Source organism: Mastigoproctus giganteus, chromosome 4 (genome assembly GCF_048544385.1).
Source record: "Mastigoproctus giganteus isolate SK-2022 chromosome 4, ASM4854438v1, whole genome shotgun sequence".
Taxonomy (NCBI): Eukaryota; Metazoa; Arthropoda; class Arachnida; order Uropygi; family Thelyphonidae; genus Mastigoproctus; species Mastigoproctus giganteus.
Window position 1 is genome coordinate 29,660,985 of NC_143578.1, and position 13,997 is coordinate 29,674,981.

Sequence of the window (13,997 nt, forward strand, 5' to 3'; positions counted from 1 at the left end):
TGATACTAAAATATTGTATATATCAAAATATATACTGTACAATATTTTCATTTCTGTTAATTGCTTTTTTCCTAGTTTATCTTACAAATAAAATAAAATCTTTAAAAAGTGTGTTATTCCTTTTACTGTATTAAACAATGCTTTTGTTTTTATTATTTTATTTTATTAATATAAATTAATTTATTTTTGATATTATTATTATTATTTATTATTATTCTTAGATATATAGTATATGCCAAAAAAAAAGGTAAAATTTTTACACTTTTAGGGGACCTTGTTACTATTAAACCTCATTATTACAAAATGCAAAAATTTAGGCCTCTTGAACTTTGTATTATCACTGAGACTTCTTGATCTTGATTTTCTGGATTTTTTCCTCTTTGGGATGTTCATCGCAGCTGATTTATGTTTTGAAACTCCATAATGTGCAGGAAATCTTATTGTAAGTTGTGTGCAATGATCTTAATTGTTGATAGAGATAAGTTACAATGCTGCAAAGTCAATATTCATAGATGTGCTATGTTATACAGTGTTTACTTATTGTAGCTATGTAACAGTGATTTTCCTACCCTTTGTCTTTTTTGTCCCAACCTCATAGTCCTTTTTTTTATAGGCAAAGTTGGAGGAAACCACTGGAGCAGCATTACAATTAATACTATAGTCTTTTTTTTTGTTTATAATAAAAGCCATGGTTGGAAGTTTGTATCCAGATCAGTTGTTACTGTTACTCTTACACCTTCAACCTGCTGTAAAATAAAATCCCTACAGTCATCATAAAATGTAATAGTTATGAATACTGTAGATGGACATATCACGGATTTTGATTAGATGTGCATTATAAGGTAGGTATTGATGTTTTAGCCCTGATTAAACATTATACTGGCCTATAAAAAGGTTTGGCTGAAAACAGGAAGTGATGTCATAAAACTTTTGCATACTATATCCAAAAATTCTCCAGAGTACTTTTGTGTTAATTTTTCTCAAGGATTTGGCCTGTTGGGTTTCATATATGATTTTTTGTGCACCCTGTTACCATGCAGTGAGCATGCTGAAATAAAATCACTTGAGCAGGCACATATTAAACCATTGGTATGTTTTGAATAAAGATAAAAATCAATTTAAAATTGTCAATTGTGTATTTTGGAATGCTATTCCTATTTTTTATTTTTTTTTACTTTATATTGAACATAAGAATGAATAATATATTTAATAAGAATGGTCTTGTTATCCAAAAAATTATTATCCAACTTCTTCACTTTCCACATAAACAGTGATATAAATTAAAGCTGAAACTAAAATCTGAATGAATATTCCAGGTCATTATTCCACAAATCACTTAACGAATGTGGCACACTATGGTCATAGTTGCCAATGCACCTAATAAATCCTTAAACCAACAATAACAACAACAACTTAATGAATGAGTTTATGTTACATTTTATACACCAACACTTGAAAGATCTGATTTTTTTTACAGTTCTAATATAATCAGAAAGGCAGATTTAAAGTCAAGACCTTACTGAAGGAATACTGAAATTTACACCAGTGTAATTGTGATTGATATTTTAATTTTTGAGTTTAATTTCTTTTCATGCATTTGTTATGCCAGCATACTCAATCCATGGTGAAAGAAATTTTTTGCCTGTGAAAAAATGCATTTAGGTTAATTCATATTAGATCGTGTGAAACAAATCTGAGCAAAAGCAATACTTTTATTACTGTAATGATAATGTTGTTATACGTATGAACATTGCAACTGCATATATTTCGTAATTATATAAAATTGATATAGATTGTTAAATGGGAGTGTTTGAGAAAAATCCCTAAAACTTTATCAGTCTACACAAATTTTACATATTTATGAACTAAATGCATTTACAACATCTATCTCTTTTGATTGAAATAAAAATTGATTATGCTTTATGATAAATAGGAAAAAGGAATTTGATCAATAAGTTTTTTTTACTTTTTTAAAAGACTGAATGTAACTTTTTTCATAACAATTTCTTTAAAAAAAATATGTGATCGTATTTTGCTCTTCATGTGTAGTCACTTACCCCTTTATGGAAATGTCTCAGTTCAAGTATGATTGCAGGCTGGAGGAATTTTTGCTGACTTGTCTGCTCAGTGAGTTAAGTGGAGTTTCTTCCATATTTATTTCAGATTGTTCATCATATATATGATGAAAAATATGAAATAAATTTATATAAAATGCATGGAAACTGTAAACTGCATGCAAATATAAAATATAATTGCATGCAGTTTACAGGTGTAAATGTACATAATCTCCATCTGTCTGGTTCTCCTTAACAGTATAGCGGATTTTCCACTTAACCCACATTTCAAGAGTTCCAAGTTCAAATTCCATTAGAGACTGGATAAATTTTTAGCAGCCTCTTCAATCGAGAACTGTGGTTAGCTGATCTCAGGTGGGAGGAAGAGGGTTCACCTTCTGTCCTTGAGTTATTGCAGGTTTTTCACTTTGTGTTATGCAGATCAGTCTCTGAGTACAAATTTGTATAGTCATAATACACAATAAGCCAATTAATTTTGCCATGTAACAGGTGCACTATGATCAAAGTGGTTAATGCACCAAAAATATTTTAAAAATAAACCATTGACAACACCCATCTATCTGATTTATTTATTTTTGTTACACAGAGCATTAAAATTATGATAAATGAATTAGCTTTCGGCTGGGTGGCAGCCTTCATCAGATTAAAATACTTTGAATGGCAGTTAGAATAGAGATGCACTGCCAGGATGGTACGTGAGACACGTGGTTAATTGTTTGTTGATGTTTGTGGCTGTGACGTATGGTGGTGACGTGGCCAGCGTTTGTCTATGGACAGAATTACTGTTTCTGTGATGGGGTTAAGTTGACAACCACTGTTCCTGTTCAACGAGGTATCCGAGCATTTTATACTTAACGATTCCAACCAGGTGCGCCTTAGGTAATGGTGGGACTTGTCTACAACCACGACATCGCGGTGTGGGTCGATGTCGTGGTGGGTTGTCCAGACATGCTCGGCAATAGCTGAGTGTTCTACATCCGCCAAACGGATCGCCCTTTTATGTTCTGAGAGGCGTTTCTCGAGACGACGACCAGTCTCTCCAAAGTAGCAGCTCGTGCAGTCACGGCAAGAGATGCGATAGACCACAACACTCTGTAGAAGGGTGGGGACAGGTGTTTTTATGTTGGAAAGGAGAGAACGCAGTTTCTTGCCTGGGAGTTGGATGCACTTCACCCCATGCGATCTTAGGATTCTACGGATCTGCTGTGACAGGTTGGGGTAGTATGGGATGAATGCCCTCGTGGAAGACTCGTCACTGTTGGCGTTGCTGTTGGTCGTCAAGCACGCGACAACGTGACGACCAACAGCAACGCCAACAGTGACGAGTCTTCCACGAGGGCATTCATCCCATACTACCCCAACCTGTCACAGCAGATCGGTAGAATCCTAAGATCGCATGGGGTGAAGTGCATCCAACTCCCAGGCAAGAAACTGCGTTCTCTCCTTTCCAACATAAAAACACCTGTCCCCACCCTTCTACAGAGTGGTGTGGTCTATCGCATCTCTTGCCGTGACTGCACGAGCTGCTACTTTGGAGAGACTGGTCGTCGTCTCGAGAAACGCCTCTCAGAACATAAAAGGGCGATCCGTTTGGCGGATGTAGAACACTCAGCTATTGCCGAGCATGTCTGGACAACCCACCACGACATCGACCCACACCGCGATGTCGTGGTTGTAGACAAGTCCCACCATTACCTAAGGCGCACCTGGTTGGAATCGTTAAGTATAAAATGCTCGGATACCTCGTTGAACAGGAACAGTGGTTGTCAACTTAACCCCATCACAGAAACAGTAATTCTGTCCATAGACAAACGCTGGCCACGTCACCACCATACGTCACAGCCACAAACATCAACAAACAATTAACCACGTGTCTCACGTACCATCCTGGCAGTGCATCTCTATTCTAACTGCCATTCAAAGTATTTTAATCTGATGAAGGCTGCCACCCAGCCGAAAGCTAATTCATTTATCATAATTTTAATGCTCTGTGTAACAAAAATAAATAAATTATGAATCCAGAGCACGCAGGCGTGTTTTATTATGTACCCATCTATCTGGTTAATTAGTAGGGGACAGTGATTTGACCCTCACGGTGGGCTTTTCCCATATGAGATAGGACAAAACATTGATAACATGGAATTATCACTGTTAATCTGATTATAAATCTTTATTTTTGCACTTACTGTGCTATACTGAATGAATTATGAGGAATGTGCAAAACCTCAGGATGCGATTCTGAGAGATTATTGAGAAAAAATGGTATACCCCAGGGGCTCACATCTGGTGAGTTATGGGCTTAGCACACCCAGGGTCCCGAGCTGGATATCATCATTCTTCTCTTTCTTGGTGATTCCTTTCTACTTCTCTCTCTCTCTCAGGGTAACTCGGGAATTTTTTTGCTGGTGCAGTATAAGCCTCGGGCTTCCTTGCACCATATGTCTATTAATAATAATAATAATAATATTATCATGGGCCTAATTCTGAACAGTTAAGGTGCGATGGCTATTTGAAATATAAAAATGACTGGAATTTTGAATGGTAAAAAATAATGAAAAAAAATAAATAAGAATCGAGACACATCCAGCAAAATGTTTACTAAGAATACTTGACTGCTTATTTATTTTTTAGTTACTATATTTTTTAGCATTCAAATTTCCCTAGCTATTTTTAAAATTCTAACAGCCATATCACTGTAGCCATTTAGAATTAGACCTGTGCAAGGCCGCCACGTGGGTGTCAGCCTCCCGTGCGCAAACTTTCATAAGACTGCCCTCTACTAGAAAGGGGTTACAAAAATAATTTAAGAATTTTATTATATATATATATATATGTAACAAAATACTACATATTATTTTAGTAATCAAAGTACATTCAGTTCAACTTATTGTTCAATATATCATAAAAAGAAAAAATATAAGTAGGTAACAAAATATTTTTTTCTGCAGCACAAAAAGATTACATATATAAGTAACTATTAGTCTAATATTCTAATCTTATATAATATGTAATAATTATAATCAAATAGCAGTCTATTGCACTAATATTTAGTAGTATGTAAATTTGTATTATATTTTTATATAATCATGGAATTTAATCACACACATTTTAATTAAAATAACTACATAATTTGTACTCTTCAAGCTTTTGCTGCTACAAAATTCTTGATTAATACACCAATGTCCAAATTATCCATAATATCATTTTCTATAAATATTATAGATAAATCTGTTAAATGTTCCTATTCCATAGTTGATCATAAATAATTTTTTTATAATTTTAAACTTCGAGAAACTTCTCTTCCCTGGAGCAACTGACACTGGTAGTGTCAGAAAATTCTAAGGACTACTGAAATATTCGAAAACGCATCCTGTAAATTGTCCTCGTATATAAAATTTAATAAATCACGAGGAGACATTTCTTTTTTTTATAAAACATTGTAAGGATTTGATTTCCTCAAAAAGAGTTATGCTGTCAATATCACGATCATTCGAATTTTTGTCATCGCTTAATTTCATGTGTAATGTTTTAATATATCTTCACATTCCATTATCTTAACTTGTTGATATTATGGACAATTTTAAACACTTCGTTATTCTCTTTCAACAGCATAAACCTTTTAGTAAGAGATGACAGAGTAGTGTCAAGTATCAAGAAAAAAAAAAGTATTTTAAAATTATCTTTGGCATTTTTTATAGGTTCATCCCTTGCTTCGTATTCAAACATTTTTTTCCTTTTAGTCTTTTTCAAACCTCTGGAAAAAGAGGATCAATATCCAAAATATTCGCTATTTGCGTTGCAGAATTAATAACATTTTCAAATTTCTGGTCTGTTCTGTAATCTTTAAAATGATTTACAAGATGTTCAGTAACTGTTTCTACTGAACATGTTGAACATACTGAACATAATGACTGGTTCTGCATAGTTTTACTGATGACATTAATTTGGCTTAAATTATCACGCCAAATAATGATTGAACAAAGAAATTTAAACGAAGTTATTTTTGAAATAAAATTATTAGCCTTGAGCTCTTGAATTGATATCTTTAGTATTATCATCAGTTATATCCAAGAGGTCCTGATAAATTTCCAAAAAGTTAATTTTAAGAGGCTTTATTGCCTCTATTCAACTTACCCATCTTGTATTTGATAGCGATTTTAAGCTTAAATTTTGAACATGGGATTTTAATATAGCCCAATGCTTAGTAGATGAGAAAAAATAATTGTATAATTCCTGTATAATGCCAAAAATAATCAACTATCTCAAATGAAATTTCACTGCATCATTGACTACTGTATTTAAAGAGTGAGCAGAACATGGTACAAAGGCTCTAGAATTTGCTTCAATAATTTTTTGTTGGAGCCCATTATGTCTACCGTACATATTTGCACCGTTATCGTATCCTTGACTGCATAAATCCGAAATGTTAAGATTTAATGAATTTAAATGATTTGAAATAAATGTAAATAATCCCTGGCCAGTGGTATCATCAACAGAGCAAAATCCCAAAAAATGTTCGTGAATTTCTGCAATGTTTTTATTTTTATTAAGATACACAAATCTGATACCAAGAGTTAATTGTTCTGTTAGGCTTATATCCGGAGTTGTATCAAGAATTAAAGAATAATATTTTGTGTTTTTAACCATTTCTAAAATATTTTGTTTTATATCTTTGGAAATTATATGAATTATTTCATTCTGTATATTCGATTAAATCCGATTGAAAGTTGATTAAAAACATGACCCCTCTAATAAGTGGGTTTTTTTTGTTTTTTTTCCTCTTCTAATTACAACTGTTTTTCTCAGTTCATGTCTGCCACGCTACCTTTTGTTCGTCACATAGCATAACATGAGGGGTACCGTTACAGAATTTGAACTTTTCTGTGAAAAAAAAAAATAAATAATAATAATAATATAGGCTATATTTGTTTTTTTTTTTTTTTAAGAAGTGTGATATTTTATAAGTTTAGTTCAAAGAAATATATGTATTTAATTTATGTTTTTTTTTTGTAAATAGTAAAATCCTCCTCCCCCCACAATGTCCCGCATTGGCATACAAAGGATCTGCTCACATACAGTATATGAATAGTAAAATTCCCCCCCCCCCCCAAATGTCCTGCATTGCAATACAAAATATCTGGTCACTTTAGACTAGACTACACGATTTTGAATTTTGAGTACGGTATGTACTTTCTTGTAATTCAGGGATTTCTTCAGTTCCCCACTGATGCTAGACCAAAACACAGAGCTAAATATATGCTGTCGAGTAACTATGTAATCAGGGATTCCCTACGCTGCCACCGCACGAATAACAAAATTTAGAACTTACAATAATTGTATCATGATTCCATTTCTATTTATGAATTATATGGATAATTATCCGAGTATTCAGGAGCACACACTATTAGTATTTTTCATGCATATTTTCATTGTTTTTTTTTTTTTTTTTTATGTGGGAAAATTTTAATATTCAACTAATCGAACCCAAATGCTGCCCCCTTGATGAGCCGCCAGTGTATGGGACACACCCTTGGACACCTGTACGTGGCGGCCCTGGACCTGTGTTAATATAACATTCCTCATGTCTTACCCTGAACAATTTTAACAACTCATTATCTGAACTGAATAGGGATAGATCCATAATTTAGCTAATCAATTTTTACTCCTGGTCATTTTTTTTTTTTTTTAATATCCATATATTTGTTCACTTAACAGTTATCATTAATACTTTTTTTTTTTTTTTTTTGCTTGTCATTTAATTTTGCCACCCATGGGTAACAGTATATGTTTATATTTTGGAAATATTTTTGCAACACAATGGACAATAGAATATAAATAAATAAATAATTTTTTTTTTTACACTCTAAGATGCTGTTCACAGTTATAAACAGTAGACTACAGCATCAGGTCTTGTTTAACATCACCTTACTAAATATATTTTCAGATTTTAAAATGAATAACACTATTCCTGTGAAAAATATTTTTATTATTATTTTTTTTATTTGAATCAGTTTGAAGTATAAATTTCACACAAACAGAATTCAGAACATTAGAAACATTTGGTGAAATTGGTCACATTATGGTATAACCACAGAAATGGTAGCCACAACTTACTATGCAATATTTGAAATGCAATTATCCATCTGTCTCGAAAATAGAATAACATTTCATATTTGAGTTTTGTTACCTGACTGCTAAAGGAAAGAAAGCCTAACTGTATCGTCAGCTACATGTTAAATATTATTTATTTTTAAAATATTTCAATTTACGTAAAATAATTTCTCATTTTGGATGATTCTGTTTAGATAGTCAGTGTGCTACTTTATTAGGAATAAAATAACAGTATTTACACTTTCTAATAATACTTATTTTCCTTTTTTATTTTACCAGTCCTTGAACTCTTTTGCCACACCTTGTATATAAGACATATTGAATATTCATGGTGGTTATTGTTATTTTGTTATTTGGTTTTTAGATGCATTGGCAACTAAGGCCATATTGATCCGGAGATATGCGATGGTCATTCCCTGACCTTTCTGCATCCTCCGTATTTGGTGGTCACAGTCTCGAACCCCAGTTTAATCAAGAAGCATGTGCTAAGCACTGGTGCTCCTGCCCACCCCTGGCTACAATATTCATGGTAATCGGAGCATATAATTCCAAACACATACTGATATGTCTGTATGCTCTTTCAGACTATCCTAAACTTGAATGTACTGGCTCTATATGTATTACTCAAAATGATGCAATACACTACCTATAAAATTTTTTTTTTTTCTTGTAGCATTGAAGTTTAATAGCTTTAAAATTTATGTGGATCTCCACCTTTTGGCATCTCCCATATTGTGTAATTAAGTAACAACCTAGGCTGTTAATGGTTAGACTTGCAAGAAAACCTTTCGCTGCCATCACGTTGGAACCTTTCGCCTCCCTTGAAATTTCAAATACAAGTTACCATAAAGAAAGTAAAACATAAAATTAGCTAGTTCCCAATAGTAATGCATAATTGTTTAACAAGCAACTTGCTTTGTTAAACAATTCTTGTCTTGGTTGCTAAATTTTATATACAGTAAACTCACAATATTAGTGGGGTTCATATATTTGCAATTTTGTTAATTGTTGGTTGTTTTACTTTTAAAATAATTACTTTTTTTTTTAAAGGTCTTGATGTTACCTGAAAATTTTGGGTTTCCAAAAGGTTTTTGCAGCTAAAAAATATTAAGAAACACTTGATCTAAGTAATTATTTACCTTCAGTTGCTGGGTTTTTCCAAGTTTAGTTCAGTTTTATCTTTGTTTTGTGAAAAGGCTTTAACATCATAAATAAGTTGAAGTTTGTGATGTAATTTTATCAGAAAAATTTTGTAACTTACTGTGAATGTATTTTAAATAAACATCCTGTGAGTATCTATTTGTGAACTTATTGATAAATTCTGCTGAACTGCATTACTAGTATTTTTCTAGATAAACAGTTCCTTGACCTTCCTAGAATCCATTACCTTGACCTTTGCTGATAGAGATAAAGTGCATTTAATAATGAATAGATAACTCCCTGGGTAAAACCATGTTATAATTAAATAAAATTACTAGTTTTGTTGTTGACTTACTAAAATTCCATTAGTTACTTTTTACAAAAATTTATATCAAAGTATAAATTTCTGCAGATTAATAAATTTTTTTTGTGATATCTTTAATTTTATATTTTTGACTTTTTTTTCCCTTCCTTTAAAAACAATTTATGCACAAACAACACAAATTAAATAAAAAATCATTTACAAAAATTCTCTCATTTAAATTTCTGTTTTACTTAACATATAGAATAGTATTTATATATTGTTATTTAGTATCATCAGCATTTTTTTTTAATTACAAAACTAAATAAATATCAAGATTTTCAACTAATTTGTAGAATACAGTTTGAAAACCACTGCTTTTAGGCATTTACCAGGCTTCTAATAAAATAAAATGGTAAGGTTATTCAAATGAAAACCCCAAAACCAATATGAAATGCATATTATGCATTTTTGATTATTAATCAAAGTCTGTTGGCAATATTGAGCTCCCATTTGTGGACATTATTTGGAAACAGTCAAATTTCAAGGTGGTGGTTCCCTTGCAGTTATGCACCAAGGTAAAGGTGTGATCTGTATTCTGATTTTAGAATGCAGAAGGAACAAAGTATGTTATTTATCACAATTTATGTTAATTTATCAATGTTAACCCAGTATGGTGACGTGTGCATAAGCCAGTGTCAAGTCTATAGGTGGGTGAATGAGTTGAGGTATGGTGTTAAAAGTGTTGAGGATTCTATTTGACCAAAGCAAGCACATAATGTCATGACACCAGGAGTCAGTGCAGTGGAAGAACTCATATGGAAAAACCATCATATTACTATTGAAAAAATTACCATGATGTGTAGGTTCAGCACATGTCATTCTTAGGAAGGAATTGCACTTTCAAAAAATATATGCTTGATGGATTCCTCAGAATTTAACACCAGAACTGAAGGAATGATAATTTAATCTGCCTTCATAGAATATACAGTGACTAGAAATGAATTCTGGATACACTGTTACACAAGAAAGGAAACAAGTTCAGAGTGGTGCCACACAGGCTTACCTTGATGGAGGAAAACTTGTATCTAAGCATCAGTCAAGAAAGTGATATACGCTGTATTCTGGGATGGATCATAAAGGAGTGATTCTAGAACATTATCTGGAGAGAGGGGAAACAGTGACTTGTACTAATGTGCTTCTGAACCAGTTAAAGCCAGAATTTTGAAAGAAACATCCCAGTTTACTATCCCCAGGTGTGTGCCTGCAGCATGATAATGCCCATCATCATACTGCCCATTCTAGAGTGAATCAGATATACAAGAGATGAAGTTTGAGGTATTACCCCATCCCCCACATTTACCAGACTTAGCTCCATATGATTATCATCTTTTTTTTTTGCCACTAAAACATGTTTTAAGGCAGCAGTGCATGAATGGCTTTAACACAACCACAAAACTTCTCTCAAGAAATCCAGCCATGACTATCACTGAAGAGTGATATGCATAGAAATACAACTGTAAGCTAACTTTTAAGTTTTCATTTGAATGACCTTTGTAGATCAGAAATTTGGTAAATATGTTGCACTGTTTGGTGTGAAGAAAGAAAGTAGTTTCACTTGAAATTAACTTCTACTTAGGTAATCTAGGACTCAGAATAAAAGGAAAGGGATGATAGGCCCAATTCAACCTTTGACTCCAAACTTCCCCTTCTACTTGCCTTTACTTTCCTTCTTTTCTCTCTCTCTCTCTCTCTCTCTCTCTCTCTCTCTCTCTCTCTCTCTCTCCCTCGCTCTCTCTCTCTCTCTCTCTCTCTCCCCCTCGCTCTCTCTCTCTCTCTCTCTCTCTCTCTCTCTCTCTCTCTCTCTCAAACTTGGAATGTAAAAAACACACTCTACCTTAAATCTGAATGACTATCTTAAATCTGGGTGGCTAGTTGTTCCTTCTGATATTTTTACTCTGAACAAATGTAGATATCTCGTGTACATCAGACATTGTTAATCTTTTTTCCATTTCCAATATATCACTTGTTACAAAAACTCTGCAGAGTTTTTGTAACATCACAGTGTAACACGGCGGAGTTGAATTTGGGAGCTGCCTTACATAAGATACTATACATGTCTACATGTCATCACTCATTATTTATGTAATATTATTTAATTTTAAAACCCTACTTTACCAACCTGTATTACTATCCAGTTAGTTAAGGTTCTTTTACTCTTTTAGCCAGATACATATTATTTGCATTTCCAGTAGCATTAGCAGATTTCTTTCTGAACTGTACTGGAATCTGTGGAACTATCTGCTTGAAGGCAAATATTAGCAAAGAAGTGTAGGTAGGTCGTTTCATCACTGCATCTACGTTGGAGCGATGAAACTACCTACACTTCTTTGCTAATGTTCTCTCACACACACACACACACACAGCAGATTTCACTAGTTTTGATCTTTCGTTCTTGTTTCAGCCTGCATTATATCCATATTTCTTTTTATATGTATGTGTGAGTTTCCAGTTAATTTGGGATTGCTATTCCCAAGTGGAAGGCCTCTTGCATTTTGCTGCATTAAAAAATAGCTGCCAACTTTTCCAACCATTTTTGAAACCTATCCAAGTCATCCTGAAGGGATGCTCCTAGGGACCAATCATTAAATTTTGATATCATGCCCTGTATCTCCTCAATTATATGATAACATATTTTGCATTTTACAAATATATAGAGGTCAGCATTGTTTACCATTGTTTTTGTAAACTAGAGATCAAATAAAGTTAATATAAAACTAAGCCTATTTGAAGATGAGAAAGAAAACAGCATTGGTGGTATATGATATATGATTTTGATTCATATATCAAAAAGAGGAGTGCCAATGTAGCCATTCTTCTGTTCACTACAATTCATAACATAATGTAAGGTTTTAACCTGTTTTTGCAAAATATGTTTTTCTAACAGATCATAAGAAAGGCACAAAATGGAACATATTGAAACAAATGAATGTTGCATACATGGAAAGTTTCTTTTATTTGATTTATTTATGTTCTTTTTCATTTTTTTTTCTCTCAGGATGGATTTTTGATGAAACTGGAACATACAGTATAACCTTCTGGGCAACTGGTTTCTGCATTTGTGTCTCAGGGGCAGTAGTGATACCACTTACGAGGACTATTAATTCTGACTGTTACAAGTCGTGCACTTCCAAAAGTGATTCCTTCGTAGCATACCATAAATCAGATGAAAGTTGTGCTTTAAATGAAAGCCAGAAGGAATCAGAAAGTTCTTGTTAAAAGTACCTTTCTTAGCCAGTAGTATATAAAAAAAAAAAAAACATTTCCATGTTGTTGGATTGTTTTTGGAAATCCTAATATGTACAGAAATGGTTATAAATTTCTGAATCATAAAATTATTTTGACTATAATATTACTGTATATAGAACTAGATACAAAGAAAAAAAATTAAAAACCTCTGAAAGAATAAAAAACATTATTTTTTAATAAATAAATAAATTTCCATTTATTTTCTGATGGTTGAAGGCAAATTACAATTTGAAATGTATTATGTGGTTTTAAATTTTACTTTTAAGATTTTTTAAAGATTTTATCTTTATACAGTATCATATTAATATGATGGCTGTCAGTTTGTGTAGTACATACAGATTCTGCATCATTCGGCCCTTACATCTGTGCCATAGCTAGAAATTATGTCAGTATTAGTAGTGGCAAAATGATGCAAAGAAGCAAGATTATACCACATCCCCCCCACCAAAAAGTCTGATTCTGATTTAAATTTATTCAAACTGCTCACCTCTACAAGAACAGGTGGAAGCCTCTTCCAATGATCAGGTACTCTCTGGCTGAAAGCAAATTTTTACCTGTCCACCTTTCAACCATCCTATTCCAATTTAAATTTATGTCACCTTGTATGAGTATTGTCTGAGAAAGAGTAAGGATGACATAAGAATTTAGTGTACTCAACCCATTTAAAGCCTTAACCACTTCACTCAGATAATCCTCAGCAGTAGCACAGTGATTGTAATCATCATCTTCCAATGCCGGGTAGAAAAAGCCAGAGTTCGAACTGTCAATGATGCAAGGAAATAAGCTTTTTTTCAAAATGCAGCTGATTCATAGGTGTCTGGTAAGGGTTGCATTGTTTTTTCTCTCGGAAACTTGGTTTTTTTTTGTGCAGAAAACCAACCAAAGAACACAGAAAATACCAAAATACAGGTGCCTCATAGCCTTGCTTGTTTTGTCACTGCACACACACACACACACACACACACACACACACACCAATTTTCAATTGGGTATTCTTGCAGATGCCTAGTTTCCATACACTGCAATTTATGAAACTCGAGATTTTTTTTTTTTTAGAACAG

At 33.0% G+C, this 13,997-nt stretch overlaps 1 protein-coding gene across 2 annotated transcripts in view; it reads left to right on the plus strand.

Annotated features, from left to right (window-relative positions):
* LOC150086510 (monocarboxylate transporter 9-like) overlaps positions 1-12,918 on the plus strand; it is a 37,524-nt gene extending 24,606 nt beyond the window's left edge. For both annotated transcript variants that reach the window (XM_090371444.1, XM_090371445.1), the window contains exon 6: positions 12,686-12,918. In XM_090371444.1, coding sequence (XP_090227570.1) covers positions 12,686-12,906 — 221 coding nt within the window. In that variant the 3' untranslated portion in view covers positions 12,907-12,918. The remainder of the gene's footprint in view (positions 1-12,685) is intronic.
* Positions 12,919-13,997: the final 1,079 nt, after the last annotated feature.